This window comes from Barbus barbus (genome assembly GCF_936440315.1).
Source record: "Barbus barbus genome assembly, chromosome: 21".
NCBI lineage: Eukaryota > Metazoa > Chordata > Actinopteri > Cypriniformes > Cyprinidae > Barbus > Barbus barbus.
In genome coordinates this window covers 24,727,474-24,754,751 of record NC_136749.1, presented here as the reverse complement: position 1 = coordinate 24,754,751, position 27,278 = coordinate 24,727,474, and the positions used below count along the sequence as shown (strand labels likewise).

At 39.6% G+C, this 27,278-nt stretch overlaps 1 protein-coding gene across 5 annotated transcripts; it reads left to right on the top strand.

Annotated features, from left to right (window-relative positions):
• The first annotated feature begins 4,176 nt into the window (after positions 1-4,176).
• LOC306887902 (protoporphyrinogen oxidase-like) lies at positions 4,177-26,350 on the top strand. 5 transcript variants are annotated; one of them, XM_079445923.1, is made up of 13 exons: positions 4,177-4,261; positions 4,900-5,019; positions 7,365-7,499; positions 8,794-8,909; positions 8,989-9,121; positions 9,282-9,426; positions 10,110-10,303; positions 10,399-10,462; positions 10,743-10,861; positions 11,079-11,192; positions 12,399-12,548; positions 23,763-23,805; positions 23,898-26,350. In XM_079445923.1, the coding sequence occupies exons 2-13, from the start codon at positions 4,933-4,935 to the stop codon at positions 24,029-24,031; spliced, it is 1,434 nt and encodes a 477-aa protein (XP_079302049.1). In that variant the 5' UTR covers positions 4,177-4,261; positions 4,900-4,932; the 3' UTR covers positions 24,032-26,350. The 5 variants fall into 5 exon arrangements, with proteins under 5 accessions (XP_079302049.1, XP_079302051.1, XP_079302053.1 ...); XM_079445925.1 differs by having other exon boundaries at positions 4,890-5,019; positions 23,898-25,359; XM_079445927.1 differs by having other exon boundaries at positions 23,872-24,009.
• Positions 26,351-27,278: the final 928 nt, after the last annotated feature.

Genomic DNA, 27,278 nt, shown 5'->3' with positions numbered 1-27,278 from the left:
CTTTTCAGTGCACCACAGATGCCAATGAAATCAGATCCGGGAACATATAGACCTTCATAATCACGTGAGTCTGTGGTTGTATTGTCTGTGAAGCTCAGTATGTGAAACTTGTTTCTACTTCAGTTCTCAAGAGCACTTTGCTTAGTTTTGGCCAAATCTGAGTTAGTGGCAGCTCTGCTTGTTACAGCCTTTTTCCTAATCTAATTCCCACCCGCTGCCATGACAACAGAACATACACAAGTATCAAAAACATGGGAGGGTTCACAACATGTGCTACACACACTAAAAATAAAAATCCTCAGTGCCCTGAGGTGGCTGTAATTCTCTGACACTGTGAAGAAGGACACCGTAATGTCCCCAGGCGCTCCTGTCTCAAGTTTTTGTTGAACCAAAACCAGCTTGATCTCACCAGCTCTCTCTCTTCTTCTCTCTCATTTTTCACTGCTTTCTCTCCCTCCCCTTAATTTTTCTGCCGTGTTGATCCTCATGCAAATGAAATTCTGGGGGTATAATCATCATAGAAACACATTCTGATAGTATGGGCCATTGCTAGACTGAGGAAAGGCTGGTCTTTCTCTGCTTTCATTTTCTGTCACTCAAGTGGAACAGCGTACAGTGAAATACAAAAAAGATTCTGCATTTACACGAAAAAATGCTCTTTTGCAGACAAAACTATCATTTACATAAAGTAGCCTCAAAAATTTGGACACTTAAGCCAAACTGTAATATATACTATAAAATTGTAATTATTCAAAATATATCACCTTGACTTACCATTCAAATTAAAAATTTGTGTATTATATTCTATTGTTTTCTATTATTACATGTATATCTATCTATCTATATTATAGATTTGTAATAAAACACTTGCCTTACACATAGTTATACATATTTTTATATTGTATATTATTGATATAATATTGTATTTTATTGAATTTTGAGTGATTAGTCAACTCTTTTATTTAATGTAATTTACATTGTGTGTGCATGTGAACTTCAAAAGATACTAAATAAAACAATTGCTAGGTTATATATATTTATATATATATATATATATATATATATATATATATATATATACACACAAAATTGTCATTGTTTTGCCATATATATATATTTATTTATTTTTTTTTCCGGGTTGTCATACATTAGTTTTATCATGCACATTATTCATGCAATGAATTACACCTGTGTGAACCTGAGGGTAACTGACTTCATACGTCTAATAAAAATGACCTTTGGACCAGCTGTTTAAGAAAAACTACAAATAGTTCAGTGCAAAATGTCAGATATTATTTGTTTTCACATGAATTTGGTTTGTTATATCTAATGCAATGGCATCGATACATTAAAATAAGGCCTAAGTGCTTTTGGGGCCACTAAACAAGCTATAGACTGTACTGTAGAATCAGAAGTGCACTACATCATATGCTGTTATTCCAAAATTTCCTTTCAGTTCTCTTTGCTTCTTTACACCCAGAACGCTTGACTTGAATGTGACAAAAAGCAGTTTTCCAGCTGACACATATTTAACTCAGTATGTATATTATAAATGAGTCAGTTTTATCCTCTGCGTCAAGTGCTGTATGAGAGAGAGCATTTCATACTGAGGTGTGGCAACATCCGCCTCCACCAACATGGGTACATGGATGCATTATCCCCGCTTCCCCATTGGCTACAGAGACAGTGGAACGATGACATACAGATCTCAGATAGAGTTCAGCCATTGGCCATTAGAAATACGAGGACACGTGCGTGCGCACACACACACACTCAGCGTATTGGTTTAGGAGATTGTGTGGGTTCATTAGAACATGCTGAACTAATAAGAAATGCTTAAGATTATTAATGAGGCCTTTGGAATGTGGGCTGGGAAGCCTTTATAATGGAAATGGGCCTGATAGATTATGGCCCAAAAGCTAAAAACACTCCCACACCCCCCTTTTCTCCAAGTGCGGTTTGTCCTGCTGAGTTTGGCACGTCCTTTTGATGTTGAACAGCACGTTAGGTCTAAAGTAGCAGGTGCAGTTGCAGCAGAGTAAATCTCACAGAAACACGTCTAGGTCATTTATATATGTATATATATATATATTACTGCATATTAAAAGTTACTGCATATAATGAGAACTGTCATGAAAATAATTTATGTATACATTGTGAATATATTTAAATGAGGTAAATTAATAATTTATATATAATGCATATATACATTGAAATAAGATTATATATATTGAAATATGATCAAATAAATATATAAATGTCTAAAAAAAATGTCACAGCATGTCACAAAAAAATCTTGTCATAAAACAGATTTTTCTTTTTTTTAATTGAATTTTCCTAAAGCAAAATATAACCTCAAATTTCTATCATTTCTATGTAGTTTTTGTTGTTGTTGCTGTTGTTTTGGCATGAAATGTGATGTTTTAACAGCTTTATAAAGTATACACTAATTTGATTGGGGGAAAGATGATCATTTATTGCTGATATTGTGTACCAATGGAAATGTGCTTTGTGCACCTGTCTTTGCATGTGTTCTCTTTTCAGGGACGAAAGACAATTGACATGGAGCTTCACCTTCCCAAAAATGCCCAAATCCTACCCAAGTCCAACCCGTTAGTCCACTATGACGTGTTCCTCTATAAAGTGGCCAAATCGCCAGTGCACAGCAGGGTAAAGCACAGGGTGAGATGGGAAGACTGTAAATACTGTGTGTATGAGTCTCCCCTCTACAGGCCCATCAGCACACGCTCACTGCCTGCAATCATCCACAGGAGGACATCGCAAGGACATGCCATGCACTCTGAGCAGAGACTATGACCAGCATAAGAGTCATGCTTTAGTTGTCCTCATGGTGCTTGATCAACACTGTAAAAATTTAGACTTTTATACTATCTTAATAAAATTGTGCTCAGATAGTAAATATGTAGTATCAGTTGAATGTAATAAAGTAAGGTGGTTCCTTGGAGAAGCCATTCTCTAAATACTAATTAAAAGCACTGTACCATAATGCATGAAATGCACAGCGAATGTTTCTCCAAATAAGATGTTCGCTGAGCTAAGACGAATTAACATCTCTTGGGAATTTATCACCGGCAGATTGTTTAGAAAACCTTTTTCTGCAAACAATAAATCAGACTTTTAAACAGATCACCTCTTGTTTTTGCACACATGCACTTTTTGTAATTTATAGCGTGGTAAACAGGTTGAGAAAATGAATGAACGCTACCACATGTTCCACTGCGAAGTATGTGACACACTAAAAGCCTGCAAGAAAACGCAGAAGACAATCCATGACAAATTTGTTTATGAATCTTAAAAGAGCTTTACGTTATTGAATTAAAATTCAAAGTAGGTCCACTGCATGAGGACTTCATTTGACAAGCTACTTTCTACATGCTTACGAAATATGAAGTGATGTGTTTTGGGTAACAACATCTATGAAGTTCTTACACGGTTCAAGTTCTTTCTTATGGTAAGTACTCCTACAACCCCCAGAGCCGAGGTATGTGTGAGTGTGAACAACGACGTGTGGTCAGAGGGGCCTCCGCAATACCAAAAGCAACCAGGCCGTCTCTTGAACCGCAGGGAGCTCCAGGGCCTCTTTGTGTCACATGGGATTAAATTAGCACGGTCCATTAGCTTCTCAGTGACACAAAGACACTAGTGAAACCTAATACACACACACACTGTGTCAGAGTTTCTCACATGTTCTCTTTTTACATATTTGTATGCATATTTGCATTTCATAAATCACAGAAAAACGTTAATATTCTCTGCAATTACTGCAACTATTGGGCATCTAATTATTCAACTGTCAAGGTGAAAATCACCCACAGTCCACCATGAGTAAAAAGCAGCAAAGATGTGTTCAAATTTGATTAAAATATTATTTAAAAAAATGCAATAATTCAAACGGGGTATATTTTTAATACAAGACTCCAAATATGAGACAAAATGTATATATATGTCATATGTAAATATTACGTTATATATTTGCGCTTTGTGTTTAGACATAATAAAGATGCAACACATTAGTCATTTGGACTGGAAAAGACAACGATTTAGTAAAAGGCAAGAAAACTGTTAAATTGGCATTGACTGTCCTGTCATCTAGTGGTTGAGTATTTAATTACATGCTGAGTATGGGACTTTTATTTTGAATCACTCGTCACTATTGCTGCTCGCTTGTCGCTTCACTACTGCACAAGATACTTGTGTAACGGCATAAGCCGCGCTGTCAAAATTACCCAATTATATGCAGGTAACAAATGTTTTTACTTATATTTATGAAGTCAGCAGTCGTTCTGGGTTTTTGGCAAACGTTTTCACGTTTTGTCTTCCAGTTTATACTGTATGTCAGTATAAACCTTTCTTTTTATGTCTTTTCCTTCTGAGTAGCTACAAGGAGTACGTGTTATTTTCAGGATATATTGTCGTGTTTCTGTTTTATAATGAGACTCTGATGTTAACATCATGTAAAAAATGCTGTCAGACAACTATTTGTCATTCTGTAGGTTTAATATATATTTATATTTTAAGATTCGATTTTAACTTTGTCCAGTTAACAGATAATGGCCAGAAAAAAAATTCCTCTTTTGTTTGAATATGATAAATGACAGCAGAGTCACCTTATCAGGGGCCACCACCCTGTCACTCCCATCTGAGCCCATAGGGCCCCTAATCATTATCTTTCAAGTCTAGTTAACTGTCAGAGATGCATTCAATATCCAGTATGACCATGTGGCTGAATGTGGCTCAGCTTTAATGTTTATTTTCTTTCTTGGATCAGGAAAGGACAGGTTATTACATGTTTTCTCAGTAGCTTTAGTATAAGAATGCATGTTATATTATTTACTCATGAACTTGCTGATCGATCTTAGTCATTTTAGATTTGGTCAGTCTTGTTGCAGGTGAGGAAGTGTTTGGAGCTGAATGCAGAAGGTCGTAGCAGTGCTTGGTGGGGGGATTGGAGGTCTGTCTGCCTGTCATCATCTGAGCAAGAGTCCTAATGTTTCCAAGGTACAGTATTATGGAGTGAAAACGGTATCAAATCCTCCCACAAATGCACGCGAAGGATCCACACTGGCGGACACAATCCACAAATGCACGCAAAAAAAAAAAACGATTGGAACATCGACATAATTATATTGTTTATATAAGCTACGTGCATGCATGTTAGGATAATAACAAAGCAGAGGAAATGTAACAGTACAGGAAAAGGCCAGTATTTACCTTTTTTAAAATTATTATGATTATTCGTCAGAAACTTACCTATATTGTTTTCAAGGCATACAGCAAGTATAGCCTATATGTAAAGAAGCAAAACAAGCGCGTTCATATGGGAAATCAGTGGTACAGCCACTGCTCAGTTCAGCTGATGCGGCTTACACCAGTTCACTGGTTAATGAATCACTATAAATAAAGCATTTCCTGTTATTTGTGTTATTTGCAGAAATGGTAGTTTCTCCAACATTTAAAAGACATAGACTAATACACAACAAACGAAAAGAAGAGAAAGGAATATGATCGGACATGGGACTCGAACTCCTGTCACTAAAACTCCTACAGATAGGCTTGTGCTCATTTGTGAGTTAAGGCCGCGGAATGACAGTCTCAAAAGAATCCACAAATACAAAACCACGTATTTATAGACATTCTTAAGGCAGAACACTAATTCAAAGGACTCGCGATTTTTTTGTGAATGAAATAACGGGTATAACAGTATTTGAGGATCATTCTGTGAGCAAAGAAACAATAATGCACTTGCCTTTGCTTGGATTGCATGTGCGCGCGTGTGGATCTCTCTCGTGCATTTCTGGATCGCCCTGTGTGTAGATCTCTGGCGTGCATTTGTGGATTGTGTGCGCGTGTGTGTGGATCCTTCGCGTGCATTTGTGGATTGTGTGCACGAGTGTGGATCTCACATGCATTTGTGGATTGTGTGCACGAGTGTGGATCTCACATGCATTTGTGGATTGTGTGCACGAGTGTGGATCTCACATGCATTTGTGGATTGTGTGCGCGAGTGTGGATCTCTCACGTGCATTTGTGTGAGTGATATCACTCCATACAGTATCCACTTATAATTTCCATAAAACCACAAAACCAGTCATAAGGGTCAATTTTTCGAAATTGAGATTTATACATCATCTGAAAGCTGAATAAATAAGCTTTCCATTGATTTGTTAGGATAGGCCGAGATACAACTATTTGAAAATCTGGAATCTGAGGGTGCAAAAAAATCCAAATATTGAGAAAATTGCCTTTAAAGTTGTCCAAATTAAGTTCTTAGCAATGCATATTACTAATCAAAAATGAAGTTTTTAAATATTTACAGTAGGAAATTTACGAAAATATCTTCATGGAACATGATCTTTACTTAATATCATAATGTTTTTTGGCATAAAAGAAAAATCAATCATTTTGACCCATACAATGTATTTTTGGCTGTTGCTACAAATTCACCCCAGCGACTTAAGACTGGTTTTGTGGTCCAGGGTCACATATATACTACCATTTTAAAAGTCTGAAATTGGTAAGTTTATTGTTTTTGAAAGATGTATATTATGCTCACTAAAAGGCTGCATTTATTTGATCAAAAATACACCAAACAGCAATATTGGGAAATATTATTATAATTTAAAATAACTATTTTCTATGTTAATGTATTTTAAAATAGAATTTATTATTTTGATGGTAAAGCTGCTGTTACTCCAGTCTTCGGTGTCAGAAATCATTTAAATATTATTCTAATATTTTGTAACATTATAAGTGTCTAAACATATTATTGCTGAATGAAAGCATTTTTTTAATAATAAAAAAAATTATTATTTTTGTAAAAAAAAAAAACGTACTCTCTCCAAACTTTTAAACAGTGGGGTAGATATAAATGTTAAGATAAAAGGCTCTTCCATTGAAAAATGTAGTCCACTTGTTACTGTGTCTAGTGTTTTTATCATTTAGATCAGTGGTCTTCTCATGCCAAGAGCCCCTTGTCGCAGAGATAATAGTTAATTTTTATTTCATTTTCATATTTTTATTTGTACACAAGAATAATTTTGGGGTCAAAATTAAAAAACAGTTCATTTACTGCCACAGACTCAACTTTCCTAAAAAGCTTTCCCTGCTGCATTTCTCATGGTTCAGAGCTGCTTTGAAGCCTCTAGACAGATCTAGACAGCTTGTAATCATTGATGAAGCAATGAAGGTCATTGCTGCTGAAGCTGTTGCAGTTTTTAATGTGAAATTTTGATTCAGTAGACTTCATTGCTACATTAATCATGAAGGTCAGCACACATTTTAAGTCAAAATAATAACAAATGTCCTCTAAGACTGTACATCACACTCCACCTCTGCTAATGCAGGTTGTGCTGCTGGAGAAATCAGGGAGATGTGGGGGTTGGTTGAGCTCCATACGGAGAGATGACGGGGCCGTGTTTGAACAGGGACCACGAGGGGTGCGACCTGCAGGTGCTGTCGGCCAGAACACTTTGAATATGGTATGCATACGTGAATTTATGTGCATGGTTATGGAGTAATCTGTGTGCATTTTAATTCACATGATCACATTCGTATAATCTCTGATATTATAATTGGTTTGGAAAATCAGTTACCACCAAAAAAAAAAAGTGGGTTGTACCTAAAACAATGACTGCAACTCTTATGGCTTATTGCTTTGATAAAATAGGGAGACAACAGCAATATGTTCAGTAAATAGTTAAGATTATTTACAATAATAATAAACATAATTAAGTATTAATTTGATAAGTAAAATTGAATTTAATAGTAACATTAATTGTCAGTCAACTTCATACTAGAATTGAGTTAGTCTCTTTATAACAGTCTATTAATATTCATCACCAGTTTGAGATAATGTTAGTTTTGTTCATTGTTATTTTTGTTCCTTGGCATGGCCACAAGAGGGCCTCCATACATTTATAGTCACTTAGCAGATACTGTTGTCCTAAGTGACTGAAATGAAAAATTAAAAATACTGTATCGATACTGTATGTACCATAGCCTACTTTAGTCTCCGTAGATCTGTACACACTTAATTAAGGTAAGACTATATCTAACCAGAGGTCATGACCATTACCATAGAACCAAGTTGACCAACTAGTCTACTTCTTGTAAGATTGAAACTGTTGTACCAGTCGCATAGAGACAATTCAAATGATACCACCAAACCTGACTGTGAATATCAGTTGCATTCATGTAGAACATCATATCATACTTCTGACCATTCTGAGTGAGCTGAGTGAAGGGAGATTAGTGAGGGGAAGGAAGTGGATGAAAAGGATAGGTGAGAAGGGACTTTTCTCGCATCTTCTCTCAGTGAGATGTCGAAACAGATGTCTATATCTTAATACACTGTGTGTGTATTATCCATATCTCAGAAGATCAAAGTGTCTGAGGTTCTTAAAGTCTTAACAGTATTATTATAAATTTTCAAGAGTGTTGTGCTGCTAAATACATTTTCCAGGATCCTTTAATGAATAGGATGTTCAAAAGAACAGATTCATTTGAAATAATAATCTTTTGTAACATTATAAATGTCTTTACTGTCACGTTGGACCAATTTAATGTGTCCTTGCTAAAGCCTCTGTTTATTCCTAACATTATTTGAATCTCCTTATATTTGCATTATTTTCTCTTATTTACCTGAAGTAGCGAGAAAGCGTGCAAACTGCATTACATGAGACAGAAAAGACTGTATTTACAATGTACCTTTCCTCAGGCTTCAATGCATCAATATTTATGAAGGACTATTCTAGTTATTGTTTTCTTGTGCAGGTCTCTGAGTTGGGTCTTGAGTCTGAAATCCTGCCTGTTACAAAGGATCATGTGGCATCTAAGAACCGCTTCCTGTATGTGAAGGGACAGCTGCACAAGATGCCATCTGGACCTGGGTGAGAAGAAACTCCACTCTGTGTGCATTTACCTGTTTGAAGTCATAAATATTCCTTATTTTGTTCTCCTTTCCTCTAGTGGGGTAGTTTGCACCATCCCTCCTTTCTCTCGACCCATAATTCATAGCGTTCTGAAGGAGATACTGATCAGGAAAGGGACAGAGGAAGATGAATCTGTGCATGCGTTTGTGTCCAGAAGACTGGGTTCTGAGGTGAGAACTAGCATGGAGACTCAATGACCTGCTAAAAGATCCATGCTGTCCTTGTCCTGTACGACGTGCTTTGCTGCCATGACAAATCAGTCTCAAATGTGTAGCGACAGGAGAGATTCTGAAACTGATTCAGGCCACCTGATTGTCTCTCTCCTTGCAGCTGGCTAATATAGCCATAGACAGCCTGTGTAGAGGAGTTTTTGCTGGAGACAGCAGACAGTTGAGTGTACGGTCCTGCTTTCCACCTCTTTATAAAGCAGAGCAGTCTCGGGGCTCCATCGTGCTGGGCATGCTGATGGGTTCAGGTGAGGGTGCAGAAGGGCCTGTAGATGTAAACCTAGTATTCAACTAATCTGTTTTTGTACTTCCTTTTTTGTCGGTGTGCCACCATGCAATGCATTAATATGACTTTGAATTTATATTTGCTTCTATTAAGGAGCATTTCAGCTAAATGTTTAAGGCAAATATGAATCCTTTTGGCCTATATACTGTATATTAACAATGATAATTATAAAGATAATTAATAATAATATATTAACAATGATACTGAAAAAAATGAATGAAAATAATAATAATAATAACAAAAAAAAGTCTTTGTCACTTTTGATCAATTTAATATAGTGCTATATAATGTATTATCAATTTAATGGAAATATATAAATCCACTATAGCAACTGTTAATATTGTATTCACAATTTGCATGTAATGATGACATTGCATTATATTTATATATTCATGGTTACACCTTTAAAAACCATAATGCATATGTTTTTTTTTTTTTTTTATTGAAAAATGTTGGGAACATAATTTCATATTTGTTTACCATGAATAGGTAATTATTTATTAAGGTTTTATAATGTATTTTAACCATGATTGCAATTACCTATGGATAATTAAATTTTATAATTATTTATTTAATAGATTTTGGTGTTTAGATTTTATAAAAAGTGTTACTCATTAATGGTTGTTTGTATTCATATTATGTAAGGAGGTGGTCCTAAAGTGGTCCCTTCTGACTTGGCAAAGAGAGCATCTAAAGAGTCCTGGACTCAGTGGTCTCTTAAAAGAGGCATGCAGGCATTCCCAGAGGCCTTGGAAGACATGCTGAAGAGACGAGAACGAGTGGAGCTTCATCATCATGCCAAAGTAAAGAGTCTGAATATGAACGGTGGAGGCTGGGAGGTAAGATGATTGCCCAGCAGGAAGACATAACATATCAGTTACGATGAAGAAACAGAGTGCTGTTAATCTAGTTTTTAAATATATATCTTAAATAGATCAAACTAGATGATGGCACCTCTTTGAAAGCTGATCATGTGATTTCTACACTACCTGCATCAGGTAAATTCTCTAATTTTACAGTGGTGTACTCCTATTCTGGTACACAACATTTTTTGCTAATTTAGTGAGTTTATTTAATGATTGATACAAGCTGAAAAAAAGTCCAATAGAAATGCATTTACATTTACTGCTTGTTTTCTCATGTCCAATTCATAGCGAAGTTAAATGTGATCACCTATTGCTGTGGCGCTGTAGATTCTACCAGACAACATGCCTATTAATAGAAAGTAGATTTTTACATTCATTTATTTCTGTATTTTTATTTATGCATTTTAACCAGAATTAGCCTCTGTGCTGCCCCCTGCGGCTCAACCCCTGTCAGAACTGCTGCGATCCATCGCTTCAGTAAATGTTGCTGTGGTGAATTTGGAATATGAAGGCTTCATCCTTCCTGTTACTGTAAGACTTCACTCAGTGATTTTTAAATACATGAGATAAAAAAAAATTTAGACACCTAAACCATTAAATGCTCAAGTCCGGTTGTTTTGTTCAGTTCATATTCTCATTTCCTGGAAGATCTTTCCTAACTGTACATGCATCAAAGTACTTTATGTATGTGTAGGCATTTTTAATATTGAGTGTGTTTGTATATGTGCACATGCTCTAAATATTTCAGGGCTTTGGACATTTGGTGCCTTCTTCTGAAGATCCTGGTTTGTTGGGGGTGGTGTACGACTCTGTTCCCTTTCCACAACACAATCGGAGTGGAGGACCGACCACTAGACTGACGGTGAGACTGAGCTCTCATATATGCTAAGGTTTTTTTCTACCTTCTACATTCAGTAGGTTTTTTTTAAAGAAATTAGTAATTTTAGTCTGCAAAGACGCCTTAAATTTGCCAAAAGTGACAGTAAAATGGTTTTATATTGTTACAAAACAGTCAAAAACTAAAAGTCAAGCAGCACAACTGTTTTCAACAATGATGATAATAATAATGTTTTTCTGAGCATCAAATCAGGATGATTTCTGAGGGATCATGTGACACTGAATACTGAAAATTCAGCTTTGTCATCACATTTTTAAATATATTAAAATAGAAAACAGCTATTTTAAATTGCAGTCTTATTTCACTTTTTTATTTTTATTTATTTATTTAGCATTTTTTTGATCAAATAAATATAACCTTTGTGAGCATGAGACTTTCTTTCTTTTTCTTTTTTTTTTCTTTTTTAAAATCTTACCAACCCCCAAACCTTTGAAAAGTAGTGTACAGTTTATTGTACATTATCCACAAATATAAAATGTATTGAAAATGATTTTGTAGGTTTTTTCACAGGATATTATTGTGAAATATTATAAAATATTTAATTACTTTTATTATAAAATAGAAGTTAAATCATTTAGGTGGGACAAGGCTAAAAATAGGAAATCTGGCAAAGTAACACTTTTAAAAACAAAGAAACAAAATTAAAAACACAGTGGTGAATACTAGCCGGTTTAGGAAATGAACCTGATGCTTTCAAAGGTCTCTGGAGGAATGTGTCTCTAAACCAATAGCCCCATCAGCAAATTGTGAATCTCTGACATGAATTCTTCTCCCTTCCCCTATCAGGAACATATTGCATGTGGTAATAAAAATAGCCTTCGGTACTCTGTGGTCCACACAACAGCAAAAATTGCCATTGCATTATTCATTTCTCCCCCACTTAAATCATTATTAATTTAATGCTTAGAACATGTTGTTTTCCCCTCCTTGAAAACATCCATATAGTCGAGAGGCCAGGAACTTCTAGATTCAGAGTGCCATTACAGCAGCCGAAATATGCTTTGAGCAGTGTTAGCAACCTGAATAACATAATACAACTCCCTCCAGCTGGGGAATCAGTCCTGTGAATGGATGTTATGAGGATGATTCCAGCTGTTATCATCAGTAGCCATTTCTGTGAATGGTGTTTTTTTTTGTGTAATTACTAGCTGTGTGTGTGTGTGTGTGAAGGTGATGATGGGGGGAATGTGGTTTGAGCAGACGTTTGGTCATCCTGATGCAGTGACGGAGCAGACGCTGTTAGATCGAGCCACCTGGGCTGTGACCTCTCACCTGGGTGTAAACTCTCAACCTGTATGGAGCTGCATCGCTATACTCAAGGTGAGACTGTGTGAGTAAGTCATTGAGGCTGTGCATTACAGTGATTGTACAACAGGTGAGGCATGTTCTATGCAAAGCAGAGTGCCTAAAGCCCTGAATAAACATGGCCCTGAGTAGCTTATTGCTATTAGAAAATGTATGCAAGTATAAAATAAAACAACATAGGCTCATTGGAAGTACGTGCCTATACCTACATTTCTGCAAAACTTAGCAAAAAAAAGCGCAATTTCCTGTTGAAATGAACACTAGAGGCAGTAAAACTCCCACAACTTTTATTTCTTTTCACACAAAGTATGATTTGCAGGTCTACAGTTTCCATTCATAAAGCATAATTACTTGAGGAATATTATGTTATGAATTAAAAACAATTTTGACATGCATCAACAAATGCATTTTTATATCACTTTTGCGTTTGTTAACACTATCGAGTAGGTTTAGGGTTGGGTTTGCTGTAGGGGATATTTCCAACACGATTCAGCATTAATTTTTAGCGACGCTCCTCAGATATTTGAATTATGAACCACCGCAATACGTACCTGAAGCAATACAAACACAGCAATACGTGCCTATATCAATGTAACAAAAGCGTGGCAGGGTCATGTATTGAACCCGCATTTTAGCGCCACTCACTGGATATTTCACTTTGAAACTGCCGTGAAACGTGCAGTAAGGTACTTAATAACGGTGCTGCAGAAATGTATTTAGAGACATGTATTTCGAATGAGCCTGGGTTGAAATAAAAGGATAAAGATTTACTGAAGTGTATTTGATTGTGCTAAAGTGGAACTATTGCAAGTATACTTATGGTGCACTTTAAATATTTGGCATTTAAATACTGATATTATTCAAAATCATACAATCCTCATCAGTAGTGACATTAAAACACATTTTAGACTTAATATCAAGAAATGTGCATTGTGGATAAGTAGTACCCCAAATAAAGTTTAGTTATAATGTTTATATCAGTAAGTCTCGAGCGATATGTCAGTAAATATGTTAATATATTCAAACTATACTTAGCATGAAATAAATTTATTTGAAATATATTATCTTTCTACTAGGGAACCACTGTTAATAAATTGTTTCATATACATATTCATATACATATTCATGGTTTAACATCTTCTTAAAGTGTAATTTAGAAAAAGAAGAAAAATTGTGTAAACATGAATGTATGTATAATGTAATGTAATCTGTAAATATATAAGTGGTTGTTGCTATTATGAAATGTTGGCAAATTGGAAGATATACATTTTCTATAAATAATAGTAGTAATAATAGTAATAATAATAATACATTTAGTTTATAATGTTTCTATATATTTTATATGTAAAATATATAGAAACAATAAAGATTGTAAAATCGTGTTATTTTTATAGAAAGATATGTGATATTATATATTAATATAAGTAATAATAATAATAAATTTGTAACAATTTACATTTTCATTTAGGATAATTACAAAAATAATAACACTAACAATAATATGTGTTTTTGTTTCTTTAATAGATATAGATATGTGAATATATTTATCTATAAAACATCTTTATCTATAATGATAATATATTTATAATGATAATATATTTTTTGAATACTATACATTTTAGATATATTTTATACTATTTAACAATATAAAACTATATATTTATATCTTTTTAAATGTATTTATATGTATGTTTTATATAAAAATGTTTTGCTGAAGGAGCACGTATTATGGAAAACTTTTCTTGCTCCTTTGAAATAAGAGTCTGTTCATTACATAAAGGTGTTGAGTCAATCAATTCAATTCAAGTTTATTTGTATAGCGCTTTTTACGATACAAATCGTTGCAAAGCAGCTCTACAGGAATTTAAGTTTCCACAATATATTTATATATTGCAGGACCTTAATATGTTTGACTTATGGCAAAATTTGGTAATTCTGTATGTTGTCTGAGCATTGGCATCCTCTGAGGGGTTGGCATTATCTTTTCTCAGGTGTTCGGTCATCTCAGATCATTTAAGGGTTGGATCCAGACTGAAGCTTCTGTAATTCCTAGTTACCACAGGATGTTAATCAGAAACAGAGAAACAAATAGAGACATAATTAACGTAGCTGCTGTTCCATCTAAGCAAAAATGATTTGTTCAACCCAAGCTAAAGAGTAATAATAATGTACATTTGATCAGATATAACTGCAGTACAAGATTATAAGATGCATTATGTGAATGCTTGGCTAAAGAGATGTGTCTTTAAGCTAGATTTAAACAGAGAGAGTGTGTCTGAACCCCGAACGTTATCAGGAAGGCTATTCCAGAGGTTGGGAGCCAAATGTGAAAAATCTCTACCTCCTTTAGTGGACTTTGCTATCCTAGGTACTACCAAAAGTCCAGAGTTTTGTGACCTTAGGGAGCGGGTTGGATTGTAGCGTGGTAGAAGACGAGTTAGGTACGCAGGAGCTAAACCATTTAGGGCCTTATAGGCAAGTAATAATATTTTGTAAATGATACGGAACTGAATAGGTAGCCAGTGCAGAGACTGTAAAATTAGGGTAATATGATCATATTTTCTTGACCTGGTAAGAACTCTAGCCGCTGCTGTATCTGTAGCTTGTTTATTGAACATGCAGGACAACCACCTAGCAGTGCATTACAATAGTCCAGTCTAGAGGTCATGAATGCATGAACTAGCTTTTCTGCATCAGAAACAGGTAGCATGTTTCGAAGCTTGGCAATGTTTCTGAGATGGAAGTATGCTGTTTTTGTCGGGTCTCGGGTCTGATCACCTGTTCTTTGCTGTCTCTGTGTTCATGTGTTGTGCACGTGGCATTGTTTTGACAGCTCGCCACGTGCGCATTGTCAGCGTGATTGTTTCCCCGCCCTCCTTGTTTCTCTGCTCGTTAGCTCATCTTGCATTCACACCAGGTTCTAGTCATCTCATTAGCTTCCCCTTTATAGCTCCCCTTGTTACTCTGTCTTTTGTCAGACTGTTATGGTATTTCCCACTGCTCTGACTGTCTTGATTGTGTATCGCTTACCTGTCTTGTCTTGTCCCGTTCAGGCTCCAGTGCTCGTAGCTGCTAGTGTGTTATCCTGCTTCTATCTGTGTGCATTCAAGTTATCCGTGGACTCTCTCCGGCTGCCGCCGTACCCGGGTCTCTGCCAGCTCAGTTGAGGCACGCTCCAGCCGCCGCTATCCACCCTTCGGTGCGGTAGGAATTCCTGATCCACGCAAGCTGTCTCCGGGAGCGCTCCACGCTCGTTATTTTCTGTTCAATAAAGCCTCTGTTGTACCCGCATCTGAATCCAGCCTATTCCCTGACAGAACAGTCTGACCAACGATGGATTCAGCGGGATCGGATCCGCTTCGTTCCGCCCTCGTGCAGCAAGGGGTTTTACTGGGGCAACATGATACACAGCTCAACGCCACAGCGCAGGAGGTTGACGCTCTCAATGCCCGAGTCGCTGAGCTCCTCACGCGGGTCGATGATCTTCAGCGAGAGGCGGCTGACCGGGGTCCCGTACTCCGCGCTGTTACTCCTCTGGAGCCTGAACCCCATGCCAATAATCCACCGGTTTACGATGGCGATCCCAACGCCTGTCAAGCCTTTCTCTCCCAGTGTTCACTGGTATTTTCACTGCAGCCTCGCCGTTACGCCACTGAAGAGGCGAAGGTCGCTTACGTCCTCACTCTTCTCTCGGGTCGCGCCCGCGAATGGGGAATTGCCGTGTGGAGATCGCGGGCTTCCTGCTGTGCTTCTTTTGCGGAGTTTCGTCAGGAGATGGCGAAGCTGTTTGACCGATCAGCCCAGGGAGATGAGGCGGCGGCTCAGCTATCTTCATTGTCCCAGAGGAAATGCTCTGTCACCGACTATGCCATACAGTTTCAGACTCTAGCGGCAGCGTGCGGCTGGAATGAGGGCGCGCTGCGCGCGCGTTTTCTCGAGGGTCTGAATTTTGCCATCGCCGACGAACTAGCTGCTGTGGATCTCCCTCGAGGGCTGGATAACGTGATTAATCTCGCGCTCCGGGTGGAGTCCCGTCTCGACCGTCGCCGCCAACGTCGTCTACCCACCACACCGTGGCGCCACCTGGAGTCCTCTTCGTTCGATGCAGCGAGTCCTCAGTCAGCTGAGGTTGAGCCCATGCAACTAGGTCGCCTACGGCTTACGCCGCAGCAGAGACAGGAGCGTCTTGCTCAAGGATTATGCCTGTACTGCGGCAAGGGTGGCCACTTCGTACTTCAATGCCCGTTAAAAGCCAAGGCCCACCAGTGAAGCGGAGAGTCCTGGTGGGCGCCTTTCCCTGTTCAAACTCTCCCACTACACACACTCAGCTTCCATTTCTACTCTCATTCCAGGGAGGTTCTCACTCCGGCCACGCCCTTCTGGATTCAGGGGCTGAGGGGAATTTCCTGGATTCTGCCTCGGCTCTGAAGTGGAACATCCCGACCATTCCCCTGGCCAAGCCCATTACGGCGTGGTCATTAGCAGGCAGTCCCCTCACCACGATCACCCACGTCACACCATGCGTAAGCCTTTCCCTCTCTGGCAACCATTATGAACAGATTGAACTGTTAATTATTGACTCCCCCAAGGCCCCGTTAATTTTAGGACATCCATGGTTGCTGAAACACAACCCACATATTGATTGGGTCAATAGCTCTATTTTAGCCTGGAGTCAGTCTTGTCATGTGTCATGTTTGGGTGCTGCTTTTCCTGCTGTTTCTGTGTCTTGTGTTTCACAGGTGGATCCCTCTGACTTGACCGGTGTCCCGGCGGAGTATGGCGATCTGCGTGCGGTTTTCAGTAGGTCCCGGGCCACCTCGCTACCTCCGCATCGTCCCTACGACTGCGCCATAGACCTTCTCCCGGGTACTTCTCCGCCCAAGGGTCGTCTATATTCCCTTTCTGGCCCTGAAAGAGAGGCCATGGACAGGTATATTCATGAATCACTCCAGGCTGGGCTCATCCGCCATTCCTCCTCTCCCGCCGGTGCTGGATTTTTCTTCGTTCAGAAGAAGGACGGCTCCCTACGCCCTTGTATCGATTACAGAGGTTTGAATGACATTACGGTAAAGAATAGGTACCCCCTACCCCTTATGTCTTCTGCCTTTGAATTGTTGCAGGGAGCCCGGGTCTTCACCAAATTAGACCTCCGCAATGCCTACCATCTGGTGCGCATTCGGGAGGGGGATGAGTGGAAGACGGCATTCAACACCCCCTCGGGGCACTACGAGTATTTGGTTCTTCCGTTCGGTCTTACCAATGCTCCAGCCGTTTTCCAGGGTCTCGTCAATAGCGTTCTGGGTGACATGATTAATCAGTTCGTCTTTGTGTATTTGGATGATATTCTGATTTTCTCCCCTTCTCTCCAATTACACACTCAGCACGTTAGACGGGTCCTCCAGCGTCTGTTAGAAAACCAGTTGCTCGTCAAGGCGGAGAAGTGCGAATTCCACGCCGAGTCAGTTACGTTCCTTGGCCATATCATTTCTACCAGGGGGATCAAACCTGACCCTGCTAAGATAGAGGCTGTCGCCAAGTGGCCAGTCCCCGACTCCCGTAAGGCTCTGCAGCGGTTCTTGGGTTTTGCCAACTTCTATCGGCGCTACATCAGGAACTTTGGGCAGATTGCTTCACCTCTCACGGCCTTGACCTCCACCAAGACTTCCTTCAGGTGGAACCAGGATGCGCAGGTAGCCTTTGACACGTTGAAGTCCCGTTTTGTCTCTGCACCTGTTCTGTTGGTTCCAGATCCTGAATCCCAGTTCATTGTCGAGGTTGACGCGTCGGATGTCGGGGTTGGCGCAGTTCTATCTCAGCGCTCCCTCCGTGACGGGAAGGTGCACCCGTGTGCATTTTTCTCTCGCCGCCTCAGCCCTGCAGAACGTAACTACGACATCGGCAATAGAGAACTGCTGGCGGTGCGATTGGCCTTGGGTGAGTGGCGTCACTGGTTGGAGGGGTCGGCGCAGCCCTTCTTGGTCTGGACGGATCATAAGAATCTTGAATACATCCGTTCGGCCAAGAGGCTGAGCTCGCGTCAGGCCCGCTGGGCGCTCTTCTTTGGCCGATTTAACTTCACCCTCTCATACCGGCCGGGGTCCAAAAATGTCAAGCCCGACGCTCTGTCGCGCCTGTTCGGGCCCCCAGAGGGGGAGCTTACGGCCGAAGCCATCCTTCCTGATGGGGTGGTGGTCGGGGCTCTTTCTTGGGGTATCGAGCGGCGAGTAGAGGAGGCTGGTCGAGGGGTGCAAGTGCCAGGAGGGTGCCCGGCGGGTAGGTTGCCGGTGCCGGCTGCGCTGCGCCCTGAGGTCCTTCAGTGGGGTCATACGTCCAGGCTGGTCTGCCATCCAGGGATTCGGAGAACGTTGTTTGCCATCCGTCAACGCTTCTGGTGGCCCACACTGGCCGCAGATGTCAGACAGTTTGTGTTGGCCTGCCCCACATGCGCCCAATGTAAGCCGGTGAATCGCCCTCCTGATGGTCTGCTCCATCCCCTTCCCGTCCCTTCCCGCCCATGGTCACACATAGCCCTTGATTTTGTCTCTGGGCTTCCCCCATCGAAGGGTAACACTGTGATTCTCACTGTGGTGGATCGCTTTTCCAAGGCGGTTCATTTTATTCCCCTGCCCAAATTGCCCTCCGCCCGGGAGACCGCCCAACTGATCGTGGACCACGTCTTCCGGCTCCACGGATTGCCGGTTGACGTGGTCTCAGATAGGGGTCCTCAGTTCGCCTCCCGGTTTTGGAGAGAGTTTTGTAGACAGATCGGGGCCTCTGCGAGTCTGTCTTCTGGTTTCCATCCTCAGACCAATGGGCAATGCGAGCGGGCCAACCAGGATCTCGAAAGAATGCTCCGCTGTCTGACATCCAACAATCCGAGTTCCTGGTGCCAACAGCTCTCCTGGATAGAATATGCTCGTAACTCCCTTCCAGTGGCGGCTTCAGGTATGTCCCCTTTTGAGTGCTCTGTGGGTTATAAACCGCCTCTGTTCCCATCACAGGAACCCGATGCTGCGGTTCCGTCCGCTCTGGCTTTCGTTCAGCGCTGCCGCCGCACCTGGGAGAAAGTCAGAAGGGTTTTGGTCCGAACCTCTGGACGAACCAAGGCAGCAGCCGATCGCCGCCGGTCCTCTCCTCCTACCTATGTGTGCGGTCAACGGGTATGGCTTTCTACCAAGGATCTGCCTCTCCGGGCGCCTTCTCGCAAGCTGGCACCCAGATTCATTGGGCCGTACCGAATCACCAAGGTGGTTAATCCGGTGGCTATCAGGCTCAAGCTCCCTCCCGCACTTGGTCGGGTTCACCCTGTGTTTCATGTCTCTAGGGTTAAACCTGTGTTTTCTTCACCCCTTAACCCTGATGGCGATCGCCCCACCCCCCCGCCCCCTCGTCTTGTGGATGGCTCCCCTACCTATACGGTTAGGAGATTACTAGACGAGCGGCGCCGCGGAAGAGGGTTTCAGTATCTCGTGGACTGGGAGGGTTATGGTCCAGAGGAGAGATGCTGGGTGCCGTCCCGGGACGTTTTGGACCGTTCGTTGATCGAGGACTTCCGTCGGCGACGAGGTAGGCCTCCTCCTGGGGCGCCTGGTGGCGCTCCTGGGAGGGGGGGTACTGTCGGGTCTCGGGTCTGATCACCTGTTCTTTGCTGTCTCTGTGTTCATGTGTTGTGCACGTGGCATTGTTTTGACAGCTCGCCACGTGCGCATTGTCAGCGTGATTGTTTCCCCGCCCTCCTTGTTTCTCTGCTCGTTAGCTCATCTTGCATTCACACCAGGTTCTAGTCATCTCATTAGCTTCCCCTTTATAGCTCCCCTTGTTACTCTGTCTTTTGTCAGACTGTTATGGTATTTCCCACTGCTCTGACTGTCTTGATTGTGTATCGCTTACCTGTCTTGTCTTGTCCCGTTCAGGCTCCAGTGCTCGTAGCTGCTAGTGTGTTATCCTGCTTCTATCTGTGTGCATTCAAGTTATCCGTGGACTCTCTCCGGCTGCCGCCGTACCCGGGTCTCTGCCAGCTCAGTTGAGGCACGCTCCAGCCGCCGCTATCCACCCTTCGGTGCGGTAGGAATTCCTGATCCACGCAAGCTGTCTCCGGGAGCGCTCCACGCTCGTTATTTTCTGTTCAATAAAGCCTCTGTTGTACCCGCATCTGAATCCAGCCTATTCCCTGACAGTTTTTGTAACATGGGAAATATGATTTTCAAAGGACAAGTTGCTGTCTAATATAACACCCAGATTTTTTACTTTAGAGGACGTGACAGTGCCATCCGTCTAGTTGCAAATTGTAATCCAAGAGATTCTGTGTACTGTTTTTTGGTCCAATAAGTAATATCTCTGTCTTATCTGAATTTAATAGGAGGAAATTATTGGTCATCCAATCTTTTACATTTTTTACACAATCTATTAGCTTAGATAGTTTAGAAGTTTCATCTGGTCTTGTTGAGATATATAGTTTAGTATCATCAGCATAACAATGAAAACTAATCCCGTATTTTCTAATAATATTACCAAGAGGCAACATGTATATTGAAAATAGCAGAGGACCTAGGACAGATCCTTGTGGTACTCCATACTTTACTGGTGATAATTGTGATGACTCTCCTTTTAAATGAACAAAGTGGTAGCGATCGGACAGGTATGATTTAAACCACCGTAAAGCCTGCCCTTGAATACCAGTATAGTTTTGTAATCAATCTATGAGTATATCATGGTCTATAGTGTCAAACGCAGCACCAAGACCAAGTAATACTAGCAATGAGATGCAGCCTTGGTCTGAAGCAAGAAGCAAGTCATTTGTAATTTTAATAAGTGCAGTTTCTGTATTATGGTGAGGCCTGAAACCTGACTGAAATTCTTCATAGAGATAATTTTTTTGAAGAAGGAGCACAATTGAGCAGACACAACTTTTTCTAAAATTTTAGACATAAACGGAAGATTTGAAATGGGTCTGTAATTTGTCAGTTCATTAGAATCTACTTGTGGTTTCTTAATAAGAGGCTTAATAACCGCCAGCTTGAATGGTTTTGGGACGTGACCTAAAGATAACGATGAGTTAATAATATTGAGAAGCGGTTCTTCTGCTACAGGTTACAACTCTTTCAGTAGTTTAGTGGGTACAGGATCTAATAAACACGTTGTTGGTTTAGATGCACTGATAAGTTTATTTAGCTCTTCCTGTCCTATAGTTGTAAAGCACTGCAGTTTTTCTTTGGGTGCGATGAATGAAGCTGAAATACTAGACGGAGTAGAATCTACATTTGATATTGTATTTCTGATGTTATCTATTTTATCAGTAAAGAAATTCATAAAGTCATTACTATTTAACTGTGAGGGAATATTTAGATCGGGTGGCGTCTCTTTATTTGTTAATCTAGCCACTGTGCTAAATAAGAACCTTGGATTGTTTTGGTTATTATCTATGAGTTTGCGGATATGCTCTGCCCTGGCAGCTTTTAGAGCCTGTCTATAGCTGGACATACTGTTTTTCCACGCAATTTTAAAAACTTCCAAGTTAGTTTTTCTCCATTTGTGCTCAAGATTACGAGTTTCTTTCTTGAGAGAATGGGTATAACTGTTGTACCATGGCGCAGTACGTTTTTCTCTAACCTTTTTCAATTTGAGGGGGGCAACAGCTTCTAATGTGTTAGAGAAGATAGTGCCAATGTTGCTAGTCATTTCGTCTAGTTCATGTGTATTTATGGGTATACAGAGCAGTTGAGATAAATCAGGCAGGTTATTTGTGAATCTGTCTTTGGTGGCTGGAACAATAGTTCTGCCTGGACGAGAACGCGGAGCCATATAATTAATATCAGTAACACGCAGCATGCACGATACAAGGAAATGATCAGTAACATCATCACTTTGAGGTACGATATCTATATCGGTAAGATCAATTCCATGCGATATAATTAAATCTAGCGTGTGATTAAAACGATGAGTGGGCCCGGTGACGTTTTGCTTGACTCCAAAAGAGTTTATTAGGTCAGTAAACGCAAGTCCTAACGCATCATTTGTATTATCAACATGAATGTTAAAATCTCCGACAATTAGCACTTTATCAACATTAACCAATAGATCTGAGAGGAAATCTGCAAATTCTTTTAGGAAATCTGTATATGGCCCTGGCGGTCTACACAGTAGCCAGAGCAAGAGATAAGAGAGATTTCTTTTGCATATCTAACAGTGTAACATTAAGCAGAAGTATTTCAAATGAGTTAAACCTCCTGTATCCTGTTTTCTGAGTAACATTGAGAATATCACTATATATTGTTGCAACACCGCCGCCACAACCAGTCTGACGGGGCTCATGTTTATAACAGTAGCTTGGTGGAGTAGACTCATTTAGACCAAAATATTCATTTGGTTTCAGCCAGGTTTCAGTCAGGCAGAGTACATCAAAATTATTATCTGTGATCATTTCAAAACATTTATGCATGTAAGTCTTAAAGATACTAAAAAGATACCCTTTCTCTGGGTCAGAGAAAGGGTGTAAAACATTTGTGTAAAACTAAATTAGACAGTTTTTTTGTTGAACTTTGGTGGACCTGTGAAGAAAAATTAAATTGCTATAAAAGTCTAGAATATGGCCCCATTAATTCACATTCATTTGAAGAAAGGCCAAAAAATCATTACTGTCCAAGCTCTGGCTTGAGTCAGCCATGCATAGCATCAGCTTTATGGAGCTCTCAGCCACCAGATGCCCTCAGTTGTCTCTCTGGGGTTCTGTTCTGACATAAATCAAGGCAGATGGTCCATTTCTTTAAACATTACCCCTGCCCTCCATCTCTGTGGTTCTGGGAGTTCAGTGAGCAGAACAGAAGTGAGCGCCGCTGTGGCAGGAGGGCTCCGGAAGGGTCACTCGTTTCAGGCCGGAGATGACAGACTGTCATTGGGGGGGCGAGAGGAGAAACAAGCTGCTCTACTTCATTTCTGACTGACTTATTCTTAATTATATGGTCATAGAGCAAGAAGAAAATTTCCACCTTAGTGCGCCCACACACATACTCTTACATCTTTTCATGCTACATTGTCTCATTGTCTTTTGAACAGTTTAATTACCCTTATACACTCTCACAAAGAGAATAGATATTCGGGCTGCTACTTTATCTGGAATCTCGTATCTGAAAGATTTTTTTTTTTTATTAATGAATGTCATTTCTTTTGTGTTTTTCTCTGCTCTGTCATTCATGTTATTAAATAATTTTATCTATGCAATTCTCTTTTCAGAATTGCATTCCACAGTATCATTTAGGACACTGGAAACGACTTGGTGAGTTTATTAATCACCCAAACTCATTCCACTATTCTTTCCCCGAGTCATGTAAATGAGGGACAGTTGTGTGTGCTGTTTCTTATTTTCAGAAAAGATGAGGAAATACATCAGCAACCACAATCTGCCCCTTACACTGGCGGGAGCTTCCTACGATGGTGTCTCTGTCAATGATGTTATATTTAGTGGGCGGACTGCAGCTGAGGGTCTCGTTGGGAAAACATGACTTACACAACTTAATTTTGTCTGATTTTATTGAAGATTTAGGGTTTTGTGATATGCATTTTGTGATTCCTGAGAAGATATGAACAACATGTTTCACACACAGATGCTTTGGAAATCAAGAAGAGTACATCCAATTGTTTGGTGATGCACTAGATTTATCATTATTAGTGTAATTTGATATCATGTTTTGTTATAAATCTAAAGTAAAATCTAAATGTCCTTCAAAGAAGATACATTGACTTGAGAAATAAAACTGTGAAAGGTAATAAGAGTGAAAATATTTTGTAATTCATTGGCTTGATATTTTCTTAAACATCCCTACATTTTAATGTTTCTCTTTTTTCAGTGAAAAATGAGTCACCAAACAATTTACTTTACCAGTGTTATCAGTTAATTGCAACCAAATGATTGTAGAATTTGACTGTGCCCATGTGGTGCATGAATTAATTTTTTTTTTATGTTTGTCTGTGGTGAAATTGAACTTTGGATGAGGAATATTATATATTTTCATCAGTCATTTTCATCAAAGTTTGACATATTGGGCTGTGAAATTGCCAATTGCTACTGTTATCTCACCAGAACTCACTCTTGCATTAGGAAAGGTTACTCTGACCTTCATTCACATTACCTCAGCACCTGTCAAAAATGGCTAGGGGTAGACTCAGATTTTTGAAGTAGTATATTTCACCCGTTTCCTCCATTTGTCTGAAAGAAGATGGTGGTTTTCAGGTATTTTGACTTGGCTGAGATTAAGTGCCATTAGATCAGGCTGCACTTAAAAACATTTTACGCTGAAAATTTTACACCATTACACTGAAGTGGCTTCAGTGGCAAATTTACCACTTATATTTTGCATTTGAGCCAAGCTGCAGATTGGTGCATTGTCATTGACTTTCAAAGGGCAAAAAATTCAAAGTATACTATTACTCCGAGAACCAGACCTTTAATGGGTGCTTGAGAGCCATTTGTTTCACACACAGATGCTTTGCAAAGCATCTCTCTTAATGTGTCACGCAGCATCAATTTGTGATAATGCTTTACACAGAAATGCACAGGTGTGCCTTTTACATGCAGTAATTGGGAGACATCAGTGAATGCAATTTTATTGCATTGTTACATTATGGATCCACATGCAATGGAGACTGATTGTGTTGATTTCAGGTTTAGGTGCTTATGGTGAATGTGACATTTTGTGTACTATATAACTCCGCAGTAATTCTAATGAAAGATTTTTTTTTCTGACAACCGCTTAAGTGATAGTGTTTTTGCGTGATTGTCTCAGAGCAATGGCTCTTTGAGTATGATAAATAAATGAGATGTGTTTGGTTTGTTGTGTGTAATGTGGTTAAATTCTTTAATAACTTCTCCATTAATGAACAGACAGTAAATTCAACTAAGTGTGTCAGTACAGTTTAAACCAAAGAAGCCTGCAGCTAAACAGGAGTTAACATTAATAAAACAGAACATAAATGAAATATTTAAAGTGCAAATTACACAAGCCCACCCCCTGAAACCATTATCTGACAAATGGCAAGTTCACCTTGAAAAATTATTGTTTGCAATGACATGCTTCTGTTGTTTTCACCTCTGGGTCTGTTATTTGACAGAAGGCACACCGTCAAACACAGACAAAGAAAGCTGTGCCTGCCAGCAACCTTGAAATGTATTGTTCTTCATTGGTTTCATAATTCGTACATTTTAAGTGATTTCCTGTCCTGTCTGGCTCACAGCGCCACAATTTTGAAAGTCAATACTTTCAAATGTTGTACCATGGATGCATCCGTACCATGGATGCAGCAGGCGCAGTGATATTGCACAGCACCAGCATCCGTGGTACGGCAGCAAAGTTCCTTGATTATTACGCCGGAATGAGAGTATAGTTCCTAGCCATATCGGCCTAGAAAATCGCAACTTCATTTTCCGTCACTCTTAGTACACGATGTAACTACAGAAAAGTCAAGTTTTAAACAGGAAAAATATCGAAACTCATTGGTCATTTTTGAGCGAGATGCTAACGGTCTAATCAGATTCAATGATCTATGCTAAGCTAAGCTAAAAGTGCTACCACCAGACACGGAGATCGGCTGAATGGATTCAAAATTGGTAAAGCTCAACTGTGTTGAGTTGGAAAATGAGCATATTTTCAAAGAAAGTGGAGTGTTCCTTTAAATCTAACAAATTTGACTTTATTTGCCATAGCTATATTTCTTGATATATTTCAGAACGAGTTCATTTCTTAATGTAAACTTTATTTTGAGGCAGAAATTGGCTTCCATATCTGTCTCATTCTTGTGAAATAATTAAATTTCAACTCAAATCCATATATTGTGCCTATTTGTTTATTTGGTAAATAGCTGTGTACTTTAGCATGTTGCTATATAAGGACCACAACGGTTGACCAGTTCATCAACTGCATAAAATGCTGTTCTAAATGTTCAATATTACTGAGAAACCATGCACCAAATCATAATATTTAAATGATTTCTGAAAATTGTGACACTTAAAATTGGAGTAATGTAAAATGTATTAAAAATAGAAAACAGCTGTTTAAAATTGTAATCAGATCACATGATTATTGCATTTTTGATCAAATAAATGCAGATTTGGTAAACATAAGAAATTTTGTTCACACACAGAAAAATCTCTCCAAACCCTAACTTTTGAAAGGTAATGTACTTGTAGTTGTGTTTATGTATCAACTGTCTTTTTAAAAAACAATGGCTTCAAAAATTCACATTTGAGGTTTGACTGTGTGTAACTTTTGAAAACCTATTCAAATTTATTTTCACTATAGTATCCATTTAATTTCCTCATAAATCCATAACCGCCATGGGAATTTCCCAAGGGAATCCATGGCTGGAATAAGCTAATTCTCTTCCAGGTTTTAGGACTACAGACATATCTGTCTGTGGAAATCTGAGGAGCTTTCTGATATATGGAATAATCTGGACAGCAATAGTCCACTTCACGCTGTCTGCCTCTGCCTGTGAGTATCTTCAGCTCTCCACCTCCATGTTCTCCATATGCAGGATCACTGTTACTCTCACATGAGCGGAGTCGTGGGGCAGCACTGTTAAGAAATGGGGTCAGTTGTCTTTTTTTCCTTTAATATTATGCCGTGAGGCCACAGCACGATCCCTCTGTAGACAGAACGACTCGTGAAAAGCTCCTAATGTATGAAAATCACAAACCAAATGGCATATAATTATGATAATAAAAGCTGTTTGGTGGACTCATGCTCATGCTCA

Coding starts and splice junctions, on each gene's coding strand:
- LOC306887902 (XM_079445923.1), top strand. CDS start 4,933: ATGCAGAAGGTCGTAGCAGTGCTTGGTGGGGGGATTGGAGGTCTGTCT. Junction 7,500..8,793: donor GCCAGAACACTTTGAATATG/GTATGCATACGT, acceptor TTTCTTGTGCAG/GTCTCTGAGTTGGGTCTTGA. Junction 9,427..10,109: donor GGGCATGCTGATGGGTTCAG/GTGAGGGTGCAG, acceptor ATATTATGTAAG/GAGGTGGTCCTAAAGTGGTC.